Source organism: Vespa velutina, chromosome 10, assembly GCF_912470025.1.
Source record: "Vespa velutina chromosome 10, iVesVel2.1, whole genome shotgun sequence".
NCBI classification, from domain to species: domain Eukaryota; kingdom Metazoa; phylum Arthropoda; class Insecta; order Hymenoptera; family Vespidae; genus Vespa; species Vespa velutina.
The window spans coordinates 2,665,217-2,683,705 of NC_062197.1; the positions used below are offsets into that span (position 1 = coordinate 2,665,217).

Genomic DNA, 18,489 nt, shown 5'->3' on the forward strand with positions numbered 1-18,489 from the left:
CCAACTGGAGTTCCATAGGTTTTACATAGGTGCGAAGTAGCCTGTCCCACAATCGAAGAACTTTTCTTTTTACGTCGAATTTAAACGAGCGTATTTTTATTCTACTCTCGGTTCCTCACAGGCAGCCTTTTCCCAATGCGTTTCAATAATAAAACAAACGCGCCTGTGAACACGTGAGAGAGAAAGAAAGAGAAAGAGAAGGAAAAAGAAAAAGAGTGAGTGAGTGAGTTAGTGAGAGAGAGAGAGAGAGCTCTAGAACCATCATCGAGTATCTCTTTTTTACTTCTTTCCCTTTTTAATGCAATGGAAATTAATATGTTTACAGGCAGGTTTTAAAAGTCTTTGATGTTCCACCTGAAGTATATAAATTGTATCTGATCTTTTATACGTTCATCTAGAGTTTTGTGATTGATCTTTAAAAAGTCAAGGATTTTATAATTTTTATAATACCATCGAGTATATTTTCCTCTTGGCATGTGAATTAAATCATGATTGTATTATAATCGATGATTAAATATGTAATGTATGTTAAAGGTAAGATATATTATTGCATAGAAATCTTTATCAATACTTTGTCTCACCTGATTTGTTACAGATGCAGCAAGATTCTTCAAACTATCTGCATAATTTTTCAATACTGTATCTGTGGTCATGCAGCTTACACGAAATTCATAGAACATATCCAATTTGTACACGCATCTCTGACAGATGTTCTTTGGAAGTGCATCCTCCTTTGTTATCTTTAACAGATTTAAGAATCATAATGTTAGTAAATGCAATAGTAATAACTTTTCATTTGTCTTTATTGCAATGGTATAAGTTAGCTTGACACAGAATATACAATTTCAAGCTAAACATTCTAACGTTATTATCAATAAAAATCTTCCTTAATGTTCTATAAACGTTTGTTTAATATCTTTGCACTTTGATTTATTCTACATTTAATTTCAACATTTCTATATCGAATGAATAACATATTTTTCTGTTAAAAAGTATAACTTTTCCTAACCTATAATTATACATACTTTTATTTTTATAATTACAATTATATCAATCTATCTAATTATTAATTCACGTACTACGTATAGCTTGAAAAGAATAAATAGGTTAATTCTAAAATAAACTGAGATATTTTCAAGATGTGAAAGAAAGAAAAAAAAAAAAAGAATACAGGATAAAAGAAAGAAAACATTAAAAGATTTAATTCCATTGAAAATTAATAATTTAATAAATACTTACCACGGCGGGAATGCAAGAACGTATTTTAAAAAGTAATTGACGCTGTTCGCCCTCTTTGTCGAATATTTGTAAGTGATGATTGCTTTTCAACGAACAGAGCCTACAGAGCTCGGCAAAATTAAAATCCTCGCTCATTGCCATTGTTTGGAAAATTGGAACTAAAAACACGAACGCTCGAAATAGGTTATGGCCGTAAACACCGCACGCGACTTTCTCACGCACGTCTCACTTCGCATCGATGAGATATTTCGAAGTGAAAAAAAATTACTAGTCCTTCCTGATCGTAGCTGATAAAACTTCGATCAGACTGCTGGCATGACGCGTATGTGTACGAGTTATCGTTAAAAAATTAAACTTCAAAAACGGAAAGTACCGAGGGGGGCCGCCATCTTTGTCCCTCACCCCTTTTTAATCCTCCTTAAAAAAATGATCTTGAAAACAAGCGAGAAGTTCGAACGATTTCATTGGTCGGGAGGAAATACGATGATGACCGGTCAATAACGTAGGAATCTTGCGGTGGGTCAAATCAAACCAACGATATTTCATTATCCATACGAAAGATGGCGCTGGTTTACTCTCTTCCTAATAACGCACAATAATACATATTAGAAAATTATCTGACGTTTTAAATTAAAAACATTGTGATGAAATACATATCCTAATTAAAAATAATTTATTAATCGTAAAGATATTTATTAATCGTCGTTTTTATATTAAAATATATTAATATTTTAATATAAAAAATATTTTTAAAAATCTACATAATATCGAATGGTGATACATTTCGAAATTATTTAAAAGAACAAAAATTTAACTTTTACGATTCGTTAAATCTTCTTAAAAGAAGAGAAAACAAAAAAAGAAAAAGGAGAAAAGAATATAGAGGATAGAAGAAAGAAAAATAAAATAAAATGAAATCATAAAAATAAAATCATAAAAATAAAAGCAAAAGAATGAGCAAGAAAAAATGTCGAATGTATTTTATTACTTAGCGATTAACCATTGATAAATAAAATGTAGAAAATATTTATAGAACAAAGATTATAGAACACGATGTCTACCGAGTTGCATGCTACCAAAGAATTAATAAATTATATGTACATGATCGTGCAACGATACCCATCGACAGAAAGATTTTGACGTAACGAAACGCGTGTTGCTTCAGTACGATACCAACCTTTCATCGTTTGCGTTCAATGATATTTCAAAAAGAAAGAGAGAGAGAGAGAGAGAGAAACGTAATCGTTCTTAAAAAAATAAAAAACAAAAAAAAATATTCGAAAAAACATGCGTAAATCATTGAAAGGATGTTGCACCGTGATTACATTTTTGTGTGCCGTCATTATGATAACTATTGGTATAGTAATGATGAATAATCAAACGTTGTTGACGTATCTATTAAAAAGAATACGTTCGGTATGGGACAATGTTTATGATCCTAATGAAATAATAAATACTAATGAAAATATCATTGATCTTATTTCTTTTTTTTTTTTTTTTTTTTTTTTTTAATCATAGGAAAAAAAATTAATAGACAATACGATAATTTATAATATTTGGTCGATGCCTCTGAATTTTACCTTAAATATCTACTTGTTCCATGTTGAAAATCCGGATGATGTTTTAAATGGAGAATTACCGAAGCTTACGGAACGTGGTCCTTACGTTTACGAGTAAGTTATACATATAATTAATTAATTGTTATTATTATTTTTAATAAAATTATTTATTAAGGTTGAATAAATTACGAGTATATAATTAAGGTATATAATTACGTAAACATATACTGTAATTTATTTAACTTGTAAATAATTTTATTTAATTTACTATACTAATAATTTATCATATATATATATATATATATATATATATATATATATATATATATATATATTAATATACGTGGATATAACTTGGTTCTTTATTTTTTTTTTCTTTTCTTTTCTTTTATTTTATTTTATTTTTTTTTTTATTTTTTTTCTTACAGCGTAATCTTTGAAAAAGATATACTGAGCGTAAACGATATACGAGATGAAATAATTTACAATATCAAAAAGACATATTATTTCAACGAAGAGAAAACTGGTGAACTTTTGGAGGACGATGAAGTTGTCCTTTTAAATATGGCCTATCTTGGTGCGATAAACACGGTAAACTTTATCGTAAATAATTTTAAATATAAAAAGAAAACGAAAAAGTGAATTAAAAAGATAACCGACATATTATTAATTTATTTATATTCTCATTAAAAGCTCGCGGGTTTTTCGCCTAACTTGCTCCAACAATATGGCGATTATATAAGGATGTTATTCCCCCAAGAGAATGCTCTTTTTGTCAAAGCAAAAGTTAAAGATATAATGTTCAATGGTGTACCTTTTATATGCGATATTAAAAAACATAAAAAAATGAAATTAATCTGCATGACGTTAAAGGGAAGAAAACCACCGATTTTATGGAACACTGAAATTGAAAATAATTACATGTACAGCCTCTTTGGCACGGTATACATTTATATCATTTTTATTTTATTACAATTATAAATATATGCAGATTTATATTTTGTAACATTTATAATATATATATATATATAGATGAATGGAACCTGGGTTGGTCCAATCAGTATTAACAGAGGTGTAGAAAATGAAACAAAATTAGGCAATATAATGTCGGTATATAATAAACGAAAGAATAAATATTGGACAACCGAAGAATGTAATATTATTAAAGGATTAGATGGTATAATTTTTCCTTATTATAAGGAACCACCACAGCGTATTTATCTTTACGGTATCGAAATTTGTCGGTAAGAAAATATCGCAAAAAAAAAAAAAAAAAAAAAAAAAAAAAAAAAAAAAAAAAAAAAAAGATGAAAGAAAGAAAGAAAAATGAAGAAAGAAAAAATAACATTGTTTTAACGTAACATTGATTCTTTCGTTATCTCGTTTCCAGAGCTACATTTATGGAATTCAAGGGAGTTGAAAAGGTCAATCAATTCGAGGCATGGCAATACGTACACACAAGCGAAAATTGGAGTAATAATGAGACCGATTGTTATTGTCCGACTGTCAAGCACGAAAAAGCATGTCTACCTATGGGTCTCATGGACGTTAACAAGTGCATGGTAAATTTTATAATATTTAAAATATAATAACAAAGTAATATTGAAGTGAATTATTGTATTGTATATGTACATATATATGTAAATATATATATTTTTATTTTTTTTTATTTTATTGTTACTTTTAATTTTTCCAAAACGAATCAATGTAAGAATGAATTGTTCTACAATTTTTCTTTTTCTTTTTCTTTTTTTTTTGTTGTTTCTTTCTTTTTTTTTTCTAATAGTTTAATCGTATTTTCTTTTTTTTTTTTTTTTTTTTTTTTTTTACAGAAACTACCTACGTTACTGTCAGAGCCTCATTTTCTTCACGCCGATCCCAAAATATTAGATTACGTGCCTGATTTGAATCCAAATGAGGAATTTCATTCGAGTTCTGTATTGATCGACACGCTTACTGGTAAACCTCTTCGTGGTCATAAAAAAATGCAAATAAATATGAAGATATCACCGTATCCGATCGAATTGCTTGCCAACGTCACCGAGGGTTACTTTCCGATTATTTGGATAAGCGAGGTTTGATAATTATTTATAATAATAACAACAACGATCATGATGATAATAATTCAACATTGTTTTATTTCTTTGATCTATTAGGAGGAAGAATACCTACCCTCTATCGATCATTTATAAAATTATAATACTAAATATTTATATATATATATATATATATATATATATATATTTATGTATCTGTGTATGTAATTATATATTACACATAATTTATATTACATAAAATTTGATATATATATATTTATATATATATATACATACATATAATAATACATATAATAATACTCTTTCACACAAATAATTAATTCCAGGAACTCATAAAGGGTTATAATCATAGAAAAAATTACAATCAATTAAAATATAATTACGACTTAAATCGTTACAGATCTAACGATAAATCCGAGCGATTAAAGATACTTGAATAAAAGAAAAAAGAAAAAGAAAAAAGAAAAATAAGACAAACAGAAAAGAAAGATATAAGAATAAAATATTTTCGTTCTACAATAAATTATAAATAATATGTTTTAGGGTATAACCGAGGATAAGAAAAATCTCAATTTGATGTTCATGATTTACAAGATCAAAAATATTATATTGATCTTGCAATGGCTACCAATAGTCATCGGTGGATTTCTACTTCTTTTGTTACTATTATGTTACAAATTGCCAATACCAAGAAGGAAGGTACGATCGATCGATCCGATGAAAAAAATTAATCCAACTTTGGTACACTCGGATATACACGAACAATATTTAAATTATAGAACAAACGTACGTCCTAAATAAATATTCAACTATTATTTGATAATTAATACATAGAACGAAAGAGATATATAATTATTGATATATTTGTGAACTTTCGATTTATGTTTTATCATTGTTGTCCCTTTGTTTTTCCTCTTTTCTTTTTTCTTCTTTTTTCTTTTTCTTTTTGTTTTTTAATTAAAATATCCCATCTGTTTGTTCGTTTATAAAAAAAAAAAAAAAGAAAAAAAAAATGTTTATAAACGAAAACTTCGTCATTTATGAATAACAATTCTTACATAAATGTGCGAATGGCGTTATATAATAAACTATTTACACTTAAAATTCTTTATAGTATACGTTATTAAGGCGATATTTCATTCAATTGACGAAAGCAATTGAAATATCGTATTTAAGTTATCATTTTAATTTATGACAATCTTAATCGTACGATACGATTAAATTGATTATTTGTTCAGCATTAAAATTAATTAATTAACAATGGAAATTCTTATTTCGAACGAATTAAAATATCATTTTGCGATATATTTCGTGAATGATAAAAATTCGCAGATCTGGCGATTTATTCCGTTTACACGTCGTAAATTGTCAAAAAAAAATGACAAATTATTATTAAATAAGAATTCAATCGATCAAAATTGAATAGTTAATTACGAATAGATAATGAAATATTTTTTCAATTGCGATCATTAATCGTTAATTAAAATTAAATATTGCTTGGCAACGCTTTTATGCATACATATGTACATTTCTTAAAATTAAAATTTACACGAAAAAAAGAATTATTGATTTTTAAATCAACATGATAGGCAGATCGAATGTAATCAAAAATGGTACGATATTAAAGAAGAAATCCATCATAAAAAAAAAAAGAAGAAAAAAAAAAAGAAAAAGAAAACAAATAAAGAAATAATTTTTAATTAGATATACGATTTCAAAGGTATCATCAATTAATTTTAAAGTTCAATCTGCATATCTATAATATTAATAAACGTTAAATAAACATATATATATATATATATATATATATATATATATATATATGCACCTGCGAAATATGTATATAAAATGTACACATCTACACAAAATAGAAACGAAAAGAAAACATTATTATAACAAATTCTTAAGATCCGTTTCATTTAAGAATTATTTCCCTAACGGATAAAAATAACTAACGAATTGTTTATTGCCTGACGCACGAAAAATTACAAACAATGAGCTCATAAATGAATATTATTATTGCATTTTATTCTTTATCTTTCCCTTTATCATCACCACCAAACTGGAAATGCTTTTATTTTCTTATCTTTTTTTTGTATTATCCTCATAGAAATTTATCCTCATATTGTTTTTAGATGTATGGCAAGTAATATAAATAGAAAAAAAAAAAAGAAAAACAAGAAAAAGAATAAAAGCAAATTATCGCTTTATCATCGTGAGTTAATGCTTTTTATATGCTTTGATGATATCCTTTATCGATATCCAAGATCCAAATATCAATGCCATCAATGAAAATATAAGTAACATAATATTTTTAATGAGTCTCCACTTGAAGGTACCCAAATGTCCGTCCCAGCATGAAATTGTTTCAACCATAACTGGTATGCTGATGCCAAGAATGGAAAAAAATATTGCACCTACCAGAGAAATGAACGGCTCCAATTCTTGCACGCTCACCGCTACACCGACTGAAGAGCGAAGGAGAGGGAGAGACAGAGAGAGAGAGAGAGAGAGAGAGAGAGAAAGAGAAAAAAAAGAAAAGAAAAATTATAAGAATAGAAAAATTATAAGTAATTGTAATTTTATAATTTCGTTATAGTATAGAAAAAGTAAAAAAAGAAAAATAAGAAAATGAAAAATGAAAAGAACATGAAAGAAAATGTGCGTCATTGTTTGAAATATAAATGACAAGCATAAATAGAAACATAAATTATAAATGATAAAAATACTTATTGTTTATTATGCTTCATTAAAAAGATCGTTGGCATTAACGATATTCTTTAATAATATTTGAGAATTTCCTTATTCATATTTTTTCTAACTATTTCCATTGTACAATACATAATAATGATAGAATGAAATGAAAGATCGCGAAAAAAAATTATCATATTGCAGTTAAAAAACATATTCTGACGTACTCGTACTTGTATTATTATAACAAAAAAAAAAAAAAAAAAAAAAAAAAAAAAAGAAGAGGCATTGAAAAAAACGAATAAAATGGTCACATGCACAGTACAAAGACAAAAGTTTCGCTGAAGTTTCGTTAACTACGTAACATATTCTTTTTTTTTTTCTTTTTCGTTCCGTTGTACTTAGTAAATCTTCGCAAAATTTATTTCTTCAGTATACACGTATTTAAATGTCCTTAAATGAGCTATGGTAATTGGTCCGTTTATTATCGTTAAGAATGAAGGAAATAAATTGACGAAATGTAAAAAAAAAAAAAAAAAAAGAAAAAAAAATTGAATTCTAAATACGGCATGTAACTAGATTGCACGATTAGCAAACCGATTTGGACCGCATCGAAGCGGAATAAACCAAGGCTACTAGTTAATTTCCGTCCTTTTTTTTTTTTTTTTTATTATAACTGAGAATGAACGAGTACGTGACATCGTTCCGAACAATTCAGGCCAGGTGGTTCGATGTCTGTCCGTCTCTCTCTCTCTCTCTCTCTCTCTCTCTCTCTCTCTCTCTCTCTCACTTTTTTTACATTTGCGATCGTTTTTCCACTGTGTGCCATACGATGAATAACACTATTTTCTGGCTCGTTTGAACTGTTTGCATTAATAAAGTGAGACAGATATACGGAACTAACTTACGTAAAAAGCGATTGAGCATGTTGTTTGTCGGAGAATTTTAATTATCAACAGAATGTATATAGTTGATTGATTATAATCGTAGTTCGTATGTAAAAGAGATAGAGAGAGAGAGAGAGAGAGAGAGAGAGAGAGAGAGAGAGAGAGAGAGAGAGAGAGATAGAGAGGAAATAAAATCGTAATAAATAGTTAGAATGTCATCATTAGAACAATTCTCATAATCGATACTGAGTCATACTCGACCGATCGGTGAGTGCGCTGGTCAAACAAGTATTTTGCCTGTCCTACTCTCTACATTTTCTTACGTTAGGAAAGTAAGACGCGCCGTCTGGCATTCGTTTCACTTGTCACGCGAACAAGTCCCCGGCAAATAACGTGCGACTTATTTGATAAGGTAAAATGGACGAGAAATAGAAAGAGAGAGAGAGAGAGAAAAAAAAATAGACAGATGAAGAGAAAAAGAGAGAGAGAGAGGTAGACCAGACTTACCTGTCAATAAGACGACCAAACCCCTCAAAGTTGTTTCACCAAGTGCTTCGTACTTGTGACTGAATTTCGTTCTAATTGCGTTCCACATTATATCCAACGGTACGTATAATTGTAATCCGTAAGTGAATAATACTGCCAATCCGATCAAAAGTTTCACTACTTGTCCCAAACTAATATGAAAAGAGAATTAAAAATATTATTGTTATTATTATTATTATTATTATTTTTTTCTTTTTTTTTTTTTTTTTTTTAATACGATAATAATCATACATAAACATGGATGTCCGACGTCAAAAACTATATATATATATATATATATTTAGATATTTTTATTATTCATTTTCATAATGTTATAATCGATAAACATAAAGTTAAAATTTAAAATAGGATTACAAGGTTCATGGTTATGATATGGTATGTATGTATGTATATATATTCAGACAATATCGGAACTTTGATAAGAAAGTTTATGTATAATTAACGAAATAGATAGGATAGTATTCATTTGCATTGTATATTAATTGACATTAATCATTTTTATTATTATTAATATTTCGAAGTAACTTACATATCCTCAACTGGAATATTCAAGGTTACAGTCGCCTCCGTTTTATCCCCATATGCTAAATAACCGAATATACCTATCATCGCGTAAAGACCTACAACGATTGTCATAGTTATGTTGAGTACACCAGGACAACCGAGGAAATGTTGTGGCGTTTTCATACTGTTCTCCACTGGCATTACCTAAATTCGATGAAAGAAAAAAAAAAAAAAAAATTAAAGAAAAAAAGGAAAAAAGAAAAAGGAGAGAAAAAGAAACAAAAACAAAAAGAAAAAAAAATTATTACTCTTTCTTTTCTTTCCTCTAATCTTTTTTTTTCCTTCTTTCTTTTATTTTATTTCTAATAATGAAATTTTTACGCAAAAACAAAAGATCCTTTTCGTAATATTAAAAACTTACCACGCCTATTCCTTCGATGGCAAATACAACAGTGGCAAAGAAAATTGGTAATTGTTCCGTACTCGAAAACATCTCAACTTTATCGATAGGTTGAATGTCCTTGAAAATATAATATAACGTAACCGAGAAACCAACCATCATGCTGATGTTAGCGACCATAGAAAATGGTACCATGTATTTGAGATTTCGTATTTGTCCCAATAAAATAACTGCCGGTATCAATGCAAGCATCAATTGACCTTTGTTTATCGTATTCTGTCCATTATAATGTTCGGCGACCTATAAATAATATTTATCGCCATAGAATTATTTTCTTATATCTATTTATATTACTAAATAGAAAATCATGAATGATATCGACGTATGAAAATGGAAATCACAAGAAATTTATTATTATTATTATTATTATTATTATTATTATTATTATTATCCAATAGTACGATCTAATTACGATGGAATAAATATTTAATTAATCATAGTAATTAATTATTGAAATTAATAATACAATTGATAGAACTGAAAGGAATTATCTGATGATTATATATATATATTTGAGATAATTAAAGTTCTCTTTTAGTTCTAAAGATAGAACGACGTGAAAGAGAACAAAAAATAAATGATAAAAAAAAAAAAAAAAAATAACTAGAAAAAAAAGAGGAAAATTTAATTCCCATAGAAATACGAATTAATTTCCTGACGATCGAAAGATATTTGAGTTTAACGATAAAACAAATGATAGGAAAAAGAAAGAAAGAAAAAGAAAAAAGAACAAGAAAAAATATTATACGACAAAATGCATTATTAATGAACGATTAGATGAATTTTAGTGATGAATCAATTGGATCAACTAATTAATTAATTGATTAATTAATTAACTAACCTGATGAATCGTTGTTGCTATGAATACGATGTATACGCATGAACCACCAATGTAGGTCGCGCAAAGTGCTGTGTTTACGAATATTTTGCTTGCATTGGCCCAAGGTCGTAAAATTTTAGGTCCACAGAGAAAGGCAGCGTAGGCCGTCTCGGCGTATGTCATCTTTGGCGTTTTTGTACGTTTACAAAGTATATGAGACGAACGTACAAGTATGTGTACGCAATGCGCACATATTATACCGATTATTATGGTTCCTAATCCACCGATTAACAAACCACCGTTTCTAATTGCATTAGGCATCGCCAAGATTCCGGTACCAAGCGAGGATTTCAAAAGATGAGCCAACGAACCTAAGTCACTGCAAATCAAACGACCAATCTTTTGAAATCATTTCTATTTATTTATTTGTTTGTTTATTTATTCAGTTTTTTCTTTCCTTTTTTTTTCACTTTCTTCCTCTTCTTCTACTTCTTCAAGATTAATTTCTTTTTTAGATAAATTTTTCATTGCTATTACTTATGATTAAATTAAAAAAAAAAAAAAAAAAAAAAAAAGAAGAACTTCTTCCTCCGTCGCTAAAAATTTCCAATCGATTATAATTCCAAAATATTATTTGAATTTAATAAATTTAAGATATTAGAAGAAGATCAGTTACAAAATGATTAATTATATTTTTATCATCTGGACACGCGTTTTAATTAAGATTTAATTTGGAAGAAATATAGATTAAGAAGAATTTCATATTTAATTGATCGATATATTTTAAGACATAATTTCTATCACGTGTCAAAAAAATCTTACAGTAGACGTAAGCCATTTGTGATGAAGAAAATAGAAAGGAGAGAAAAAAAAAAATAATGATAAAAATAAAAATATATTTTTTTCCTTATCTTTTCACAGATATAAATCAATTTAACTTACGAATTGGTGTGTTTCTTGTCTCTGTTTTCGAAGGGATCGTAAAATTCATCCTTTTCGTTGTAATCACCGATCGAAATCGTTGAGATCTTCGTGCTAAAGGAAATGAAAGAAATGAAAAAGAAGAAGGAGAATTAAAAAAGGAATAAATGAGAGTATACGAAATTAATCTCCGTTATATTATCAAAATTAATCGTTAATCAAACGTATAGTTCGTCTTACGATAAAAGGAGAGAAGAAAAAAGAAAACAAAAGAAATAAAGGAAAAAAAAAAAAAAAAAACAAAAAAACCAAAAAAATCATTTTACGCATTTTCTACGATCCTACGATCGATTTAAATGTCTCGAACGATCGATAATGTTTATCTAATCGAGCATCGTACTTTATTAACAACCACTTGACCGGAGATATAATATCAACAATAAAATTGCTATCTCATTAATTACGTTTTTTTACGTTGCTGATGAAATAACATTTTTTTTGCGTTTTTTTTTGTTTTCTTTTTTTTTCTCTTGATTTCTTCTTTTTTTTTTTTTTCTCCTGAATAAGAACAAAATCGAAATCGAGATAAAATATGTCGTTTTATTACCTGCTGCTAAAATTCTTCATCGAGTCATTACTTGATAATTCTATTTCCTTTTCCATTTTACCCATGATGATTGTTCTAAAAAATAGAGAAAAAAATTATTTATTCATTTATTTATTTGAACCTATGGTATTATTATATTTTGAAGAAAAAAAAAAAAAAAAATAATAGAAAAATTTCACAATTGTTTATACAAAATTTAATAAAAAAAAAAAAAAAAAAAAAAAAAAAAAAGAAAATTGATTAAATACGTCCAACATATATATTATATATATGTTATAACATATATTATATATATGTTGGACGAATTTAATCAATTTTTTTTTTATTAAATATTTTTTTATATATTATATATATATATATATTTTTTTTTTTTTTTTTTTTTTTAATAAAATTTGTGAAAAACACATAATATCTGTTTTTAAATGAAGATTAAATTATTAAATTGGCTATATGAAATTATTAATATTACTGTATATCAAATGCATAATATGAAGATTACAAGATAAATTAGAGAAAAAGAGAAGAAGAAAGGAAAAAGAAAAAAGTAGAGAAAAAAAAAAGCAAAAGAAAAAGAAAAAGAAAAAGAAATTCGATTGATACGAATGTTTCGTCGTAAAAAAAAAAAGAAAGAAAAAAGAAAGAGAAAAAAAAGAAAAAAAGAAAAAGATCATTGCACTTAATAACAACTTAACAACAAAAGCTTTTTGAAATTGTTCGATTCGATTTGTTCTACGAATTAGGTTGACGTTCGCGTTTCATCTACGTAAAAAAAATTTTTTCAATCAAAATGTTATCGTTATATCGATATCGCGATATCATCTCAAGTATTTCAGATAAACGTTACGGGAATGTGAGACATCGATTTGATGATCGATCGATTGATCGATCGATCGATCCAAGACAAAGTAAATACAGAGATGAAAACAATTTGAATGAATTATATTACGACAAGATTTTTCTTCTTATTACGTTTTTTTCTCTCTTTTTTTTTTTTTTTGATTCTTTTGCCTCGCCCTTTTTTTTCGCACCCAATCGTATAATAAATCATGAACCATGCCTCTTACGATGCTAATAATTGCACACAAGTCACGTCAATGTGACATTAAATGCGATAGGACATAAAAAAAAGTAAGCATCGATCTATATATATATACAGACCCATATAAATGTATGTGTGTATATATATAAATGACGTAAAATAAACTTACTGATATAATCAATATATCATTGAAATTCGTGTTTATTATCTTAAAAATTATGATAAAGTATATAATCGTGTGCTCCTTCAAGATAATCGATTGATATTTCCCAAAAATGACAACGAAAAGCAATGAAGACTGATTAAACATTTATTATGAAACATATGCAATCCACACAACCAACCCACCCCCAATTCTCTCTACACACATACACACACACAAGATATATTTCTGAATTCTTATTATCATTATTATTATTATTATTATTATTATTATTATTATTATTATTATTATTATTATTATCTGTATTTTTTTTTCTTTTTTTTTTTTTTTTTTTTTTTATACAGAAAATTAATCGTGTAATTGGGCAGCTATTTAAATTAAAATCCAAATTTTCCAATTAAGGGAAAACATTTTACTTGTGGAATTCAAATTACGAAATTAAATAAAATGATTATTATTTGTACGTATGTACAAATCCATCGTTAGAACATCGTTAGTGATTATACATATATATATATATATATATATATTTAATAATTATATATATATATATATTCTTTTTTTTTCAAATTATTAGAACGTTTATTTAAGACCGTTAAATGCATTAATGTATAGGAAATTTATATTTAAAGTACCATTTCGTTCTTTTATCAACTATATATCTGACAATATACATATGTACATTGTTAATCTAACGTAATTAATAAGAAAAAAAAAAAAAAAAAGAAAAAAAAGAAGAAAAGGAGAGAAAAAAACGATTATCATTTAAACTTATCATATACGATTGATATCCCCTTGTAAGAACGAACGAAGGAAGTACTTACGAATGTCTACGTGGTTTAACACGAGATAACAAACACGTTCGAAGAATGATCGTAAATCTTTTCCCCACCCTCGCCACCTCCCATTTTCATTTTTTCAATAGTTCGTGTCTCTTCCATTTGGAATAATAAATATATAAAATATTACCACATTTTTTTTTTATTTCTTAAAAATTTATATTCGATCGAATGAAATAGCAATTAATAAATTACAATTAATTGATCATAACATTACACGTGTCTGTCTGTTTTCTATGTTTATTCACACAAATATTAACTAATAAAAATATTTTCTCCTCATTTAAATGAGTTTTAATAAAATATATTTAAATAAATAAATAAATATGTATATATATCTATATATAAATTAATAAATATTTATATATATATATATATATATATATGTATACGATAGATAATAATTAAATAAAAATTTTCAACTAATATATATATACATACATATATATATATATATATATATATATATATATGTATATATATGTATATGTATATATATGTGTATGTAATTTGTTTCTAACTCATAAAAATGATAAGAAGTTTTCTTAACAATTGCAATTAACGTTCGTTGTTCAATGATCTATTACATAGAAAGTATTTTTTTAAATAGCGTGTGCGTGTGTATATGAAAGAGAGAAAGAGGGAGAGAGAAATCGATTGATCGAAAATTTGTCAGATCGATATTTCATAAGAAAATGTCAGTCTCTCTTACATGTATAGTCTTTAATGTAAAGACCTTGAACTTTTGAGTGATTCTTACGTAACGAAGATTTTTCAACAGACGTCATATGTACTTATTTACATATGTACAATATATGAATATATATATATATTTTACATATATGCATATATATATATATATATATATATATATATATACAACAAACAAAAAAAAAATGAATCTATGTAGATATGCATATTCATTTTTTAAAAGATATAAGTGAACAAATGAAAATGATATCGTGATGTCGCTTATCACGAAACGATACCTCAGCTTGGTAACGATTATTGAATTAATGATAATAAAGAGTGACTATCGAGGAGGGCAAGTTGCATATTGTCGATTAGAAATATCTTTCCGAATTATAAATTACAAAATGAATATATTGGTAAATTAGTTTGTTGAAATGATTCATTGTCGGATAGAAAAGAAAATTATAAAAAATGAACAAACGAGGATGAAAATAACAAAGAAAAAAAAAGAAAAAGAAAAAGAAGTGGAAGAAAAGAAATGAAGGATGTTAAAATGTTAAACGAATAATCGGAATAATTACGAAGACGAAATAAATAAATAAATAAATAAATAAATAAAAAGAAGAAGAAAAAGAAAAACAAAAAAGAAGGTATAATTCTGTCGAACAAATATTTTAGAAAATTTATAAAAGAAGAATAAGCGAAATATAATTAATTCGCCGTTTATTTATAAGCATTCGTAATCATTTTTATGATACACATATTTCATTAAAATGTCGATTTCATTAATAACGAAGAAAAGAGAGAAGAAAAAAGAGAGAGAGAGAGAGAGAGAGAGAGAAAATAAAAAAAAAAAAAGGAAAGAAAAAATTTCAAATATTATCATTGTCATATTTGATCAATTGTTGCGAGAATGGAGAGTAAGAATGTAAGAATGTAAGAATGAATAAATGTATGAATGAATTAATTAATTAATGAATTAAATCGAAATGAATTTTGTAAAAATAACGTAAATTTAAAATGATTTAAGATACTAATGGAAATATCTCATTAGAATGAACGTTAGAGAGTTGAGATCTTACAAAGAGATAACAGATGCTATTAACAATAGTTAGAACACTAATAGAATTTACAAGTTACCACGAGTATGAACAAATACATATATACATACACATGTATCTAGTCAATGCTGTCTTAACAAAAAAAAAACATATATATATATATATATATATATATATATATATATATATATATATATATATATAGTAATATACTTACTGTTGTATCACGAATGCTGCCAATTATATGAAAAAATGCAAAATAATTTTCTTCAAGACGATATATCTAAAGTATTAATCGTTTTAAATTCTATCGATGGAATCGACGGGATAATTAATTGAAGATTATTCGTTTTATTTTGTTTATATTAATAATCAAAATGTCAATGGTTATTTAATTCATCGAATAATCTTTTTCCTCCGCATTTCCCTTTCTGGTTTTCTTTTTTTCTTCTTTTTCTTTTTTTCTTCTTCTTTTTTTTCTTTCCTTTTCTTCTCTTCTCTCCTTGGTATATCGATCTCTCGTAAATGGGGGTTGTGAACGGGGCAACGTTCTCGCTCGTTCACGATGACGCACAAGAGAAAGCACCGTTGATGCAGTTACGACGTAACAGAGTCACCGTTCTTTGTCGTATTAGAGTAGTGTGTTGGTAGTAGTAATAATAGTGGTGCAGTAATACTAATAGTAATAGTAGTAGTAGTAGTAGTAGTAGTAGTAGTAGTAGTAGTAACAACAGCAGTAGTAGTAGTAGTAGTAGTAGTAGTAGTAGTAATATATATGCGTAATACCACAAAATCGCTAATCTTCGTTTCGGTGCAACAGGTGTAACAAGTTGGGATTCATGTGACTCGATATATCTTTTTCAAAACTTTTATATTATCTTCGACACGAACGAGTACTCGTAAAAAAAAAAAAAAAAAAAAAAGAAAAAAAGAAGAAAAAAAAAGAGAGGGAGAGAGAGAGAAAGAGACAGAGTAACGAAATTTATAGAATGACTCGGTTACTTTTCGTATTTCTTTCAGGGCGTAACGAAAAAAAGAAATAGAAAAAGAAAAGATAAGGAAGGAAATTGAAGGAAAAAAAGAAAAAAAAAGAAACGAAACGAAACGAAACGAAACGAAACGTAACGAAAGAAATGGATTGAAGGAGAGAGAAAACAATTTTTCAACACAAAAAAGGGACAGAGAGACAGAGAGAAAGAGAGAGAGAGAGAGAATGAAAATAATAATACCGTGATAATTATTACGTCATATCGTGATTGAAGGTAAAAACGATCGAAATGATTTAAACGGATATGATAGATAGACAGACGATTCAGTCAGACAAACGGACAGACAGACGGACGGACGGACGGACGGACGGACGGTCGGACGGTCGGACGGTCGGACGGACGGGACGGACGGACGAACGGACGGACGAACGAACAAACGGGCGTACTATTCAATCTGTACGAGTTTTGATTCCGTTAAGAGAAACGCAACGCGACTGGACAACCTCTTCGACGTTAGGCAGGTTTATATATACTGAGAGATAGTGAGGTGTATGGCAACGCACATGAATGACTACCGGCCCCGACAGACAAATGCGGCGCGGAGCACCCAAGCGCTCGCTACCAAGCAAACCTTCTTCCTTGACGGAACGGTGCAAGCAAACAAGAAGTGGGGGGATAAGGGGGCGACGGGGACAGGCGAGCGGTGGGGGGGGGAGGGAGGGAGGGAGGTAGTGATCAAGAACCACGAGTATCCACACCGATTACGACCCTCCTCCTCTCTTGTCCTTTTTCTATTGGTTGTTGATCGGTAAGTAAAAACGATTTATCTCATACGTTTTCCTCAAACTCCCGTCTCTCTCTCTCTCTCTCTCTCTCTCTTACTCTCTCTCTGTCTCTCTCTCATTCACTCGCACCATTTCTTTTATTTCTATCGTTTCCTGTTTTTTTTCATTGTCTTGTGATTTCTTCTTTTTTTCCTTCTTTTCTTTTCTTTTCTTTTCTTTTTTTCCCCCCTTAATTAATTAATTATCTCCCCCAATGTGTTTATACAACTCTCGCTAGCTTCTTTCCTATCTCTTTTTTTTTTTTTTTTTGTCACTTTCTCTCTTCTTCTTTTATTTATCCTCTCACCTCTACCCTCCCTCTCTTTTTTTTTTTTTTTTTCAACACCTTGTTTTCAATCGTCATCAACTCGTTGGTAATCCACGAGATCACTGAAACTTTATTCTTTATTTATTTTATTATTATTATTATTATTATTATTATTATTATTATTATTATTATTATTATTATTATTATTATTATTATTATTTATGATCTTTTCTCTCTCTCTATCTCTATCTCTCTATCTTTTATTTATCCTTTCTTTCACTTTTTTTTATTCGATACTGCTTTACAATATATCACTGTTTTC

The 18,489-nt window shown here is 27.7% G+C and overlaps 3 protein-coding genes across 3 annotated transcripts in view; 1 reads left to right on the forward strand and 2 right to left on the reverse strand.

Moving 5' to 3' along the window:
* Nucleotides 1-1,649, reverse strand: part of LOC124952240 (zinc finger protein 768) — an 11,074-nt gene extending 9,425 nt beyond the window's left edge. The window contains exons 1-2 of the mRNA XM_047501788.1: nt 1,240-1,649; nt 582-740 (exon numbers count right to left, since the gene is read on the reverse strand). Coding sequence (XP_047357744.1) covers nt 582-740; nt 1,240-1,380 — 300 coding nt within the window. The 5' untranslated portion in view covers nt 1,381-1,649. The remainder of the gene's footprint in view (nt 1-581; nt 741-1,239) is intronic.
* A 557-nt stretch (nt 1,650-2,206) lies between these two features.
* Nucleotides 2,207-4,879, forward strand: LOC124952514 (sensory neuron membrane protein 2-like). Its single transcript, XM_047502515.1, has 7 exons — nt 2,207-2,655; nt 2,758-2,912; nt 3,227-3,389; nt 3,492-3,740; nt 3,831-4,042; nt 4,189-4,360; nt 4,631-4,879. Exons 1-7 carry the CDS (start codon nt 2,527-2,529, stop codon nt 4,877-4,879), a joined length of 1,329 nt encoding a protein of 442 aa, XP_047358471.1. The 5' UTR covers nt 2,207-2,526.
* A 1,777-nt stretch (nt 4,880-6,656) lies between these two features.
* Nucleotides 6,657-17,948, reverse strand: LOC124952513 (proton-coupled amino acid transporter-like protein pathetic). Its single transcript, XM_047502514.1, has 8 exons — nt 16,304-17,948; nt 12,292-12,366; nt 11,706-11,798; nt 10,785-11,142; nt 9,905-10,183; nt 9,509-9,687; nt 8,941-9,110; nt 6,657-7,323 (listed from the first exon to the last, which is right to left on the reverse strand). The coding sequence occupies exons 2-8, from the start codon at nt 12,354-12,356 to the stop codon at nt 7,076-7,078; spliced, it is 1,392 nt and encodes a 463-aa protein (XP_047358470.1). The 5' UTR covers nt 12,357-12,366; nt 16,304-17,948; the 3' UTR covers nt 6,657-7,075.
* Between the last annotated feature and the right edge of the window lie 541 nt (nt 17,949-18,489).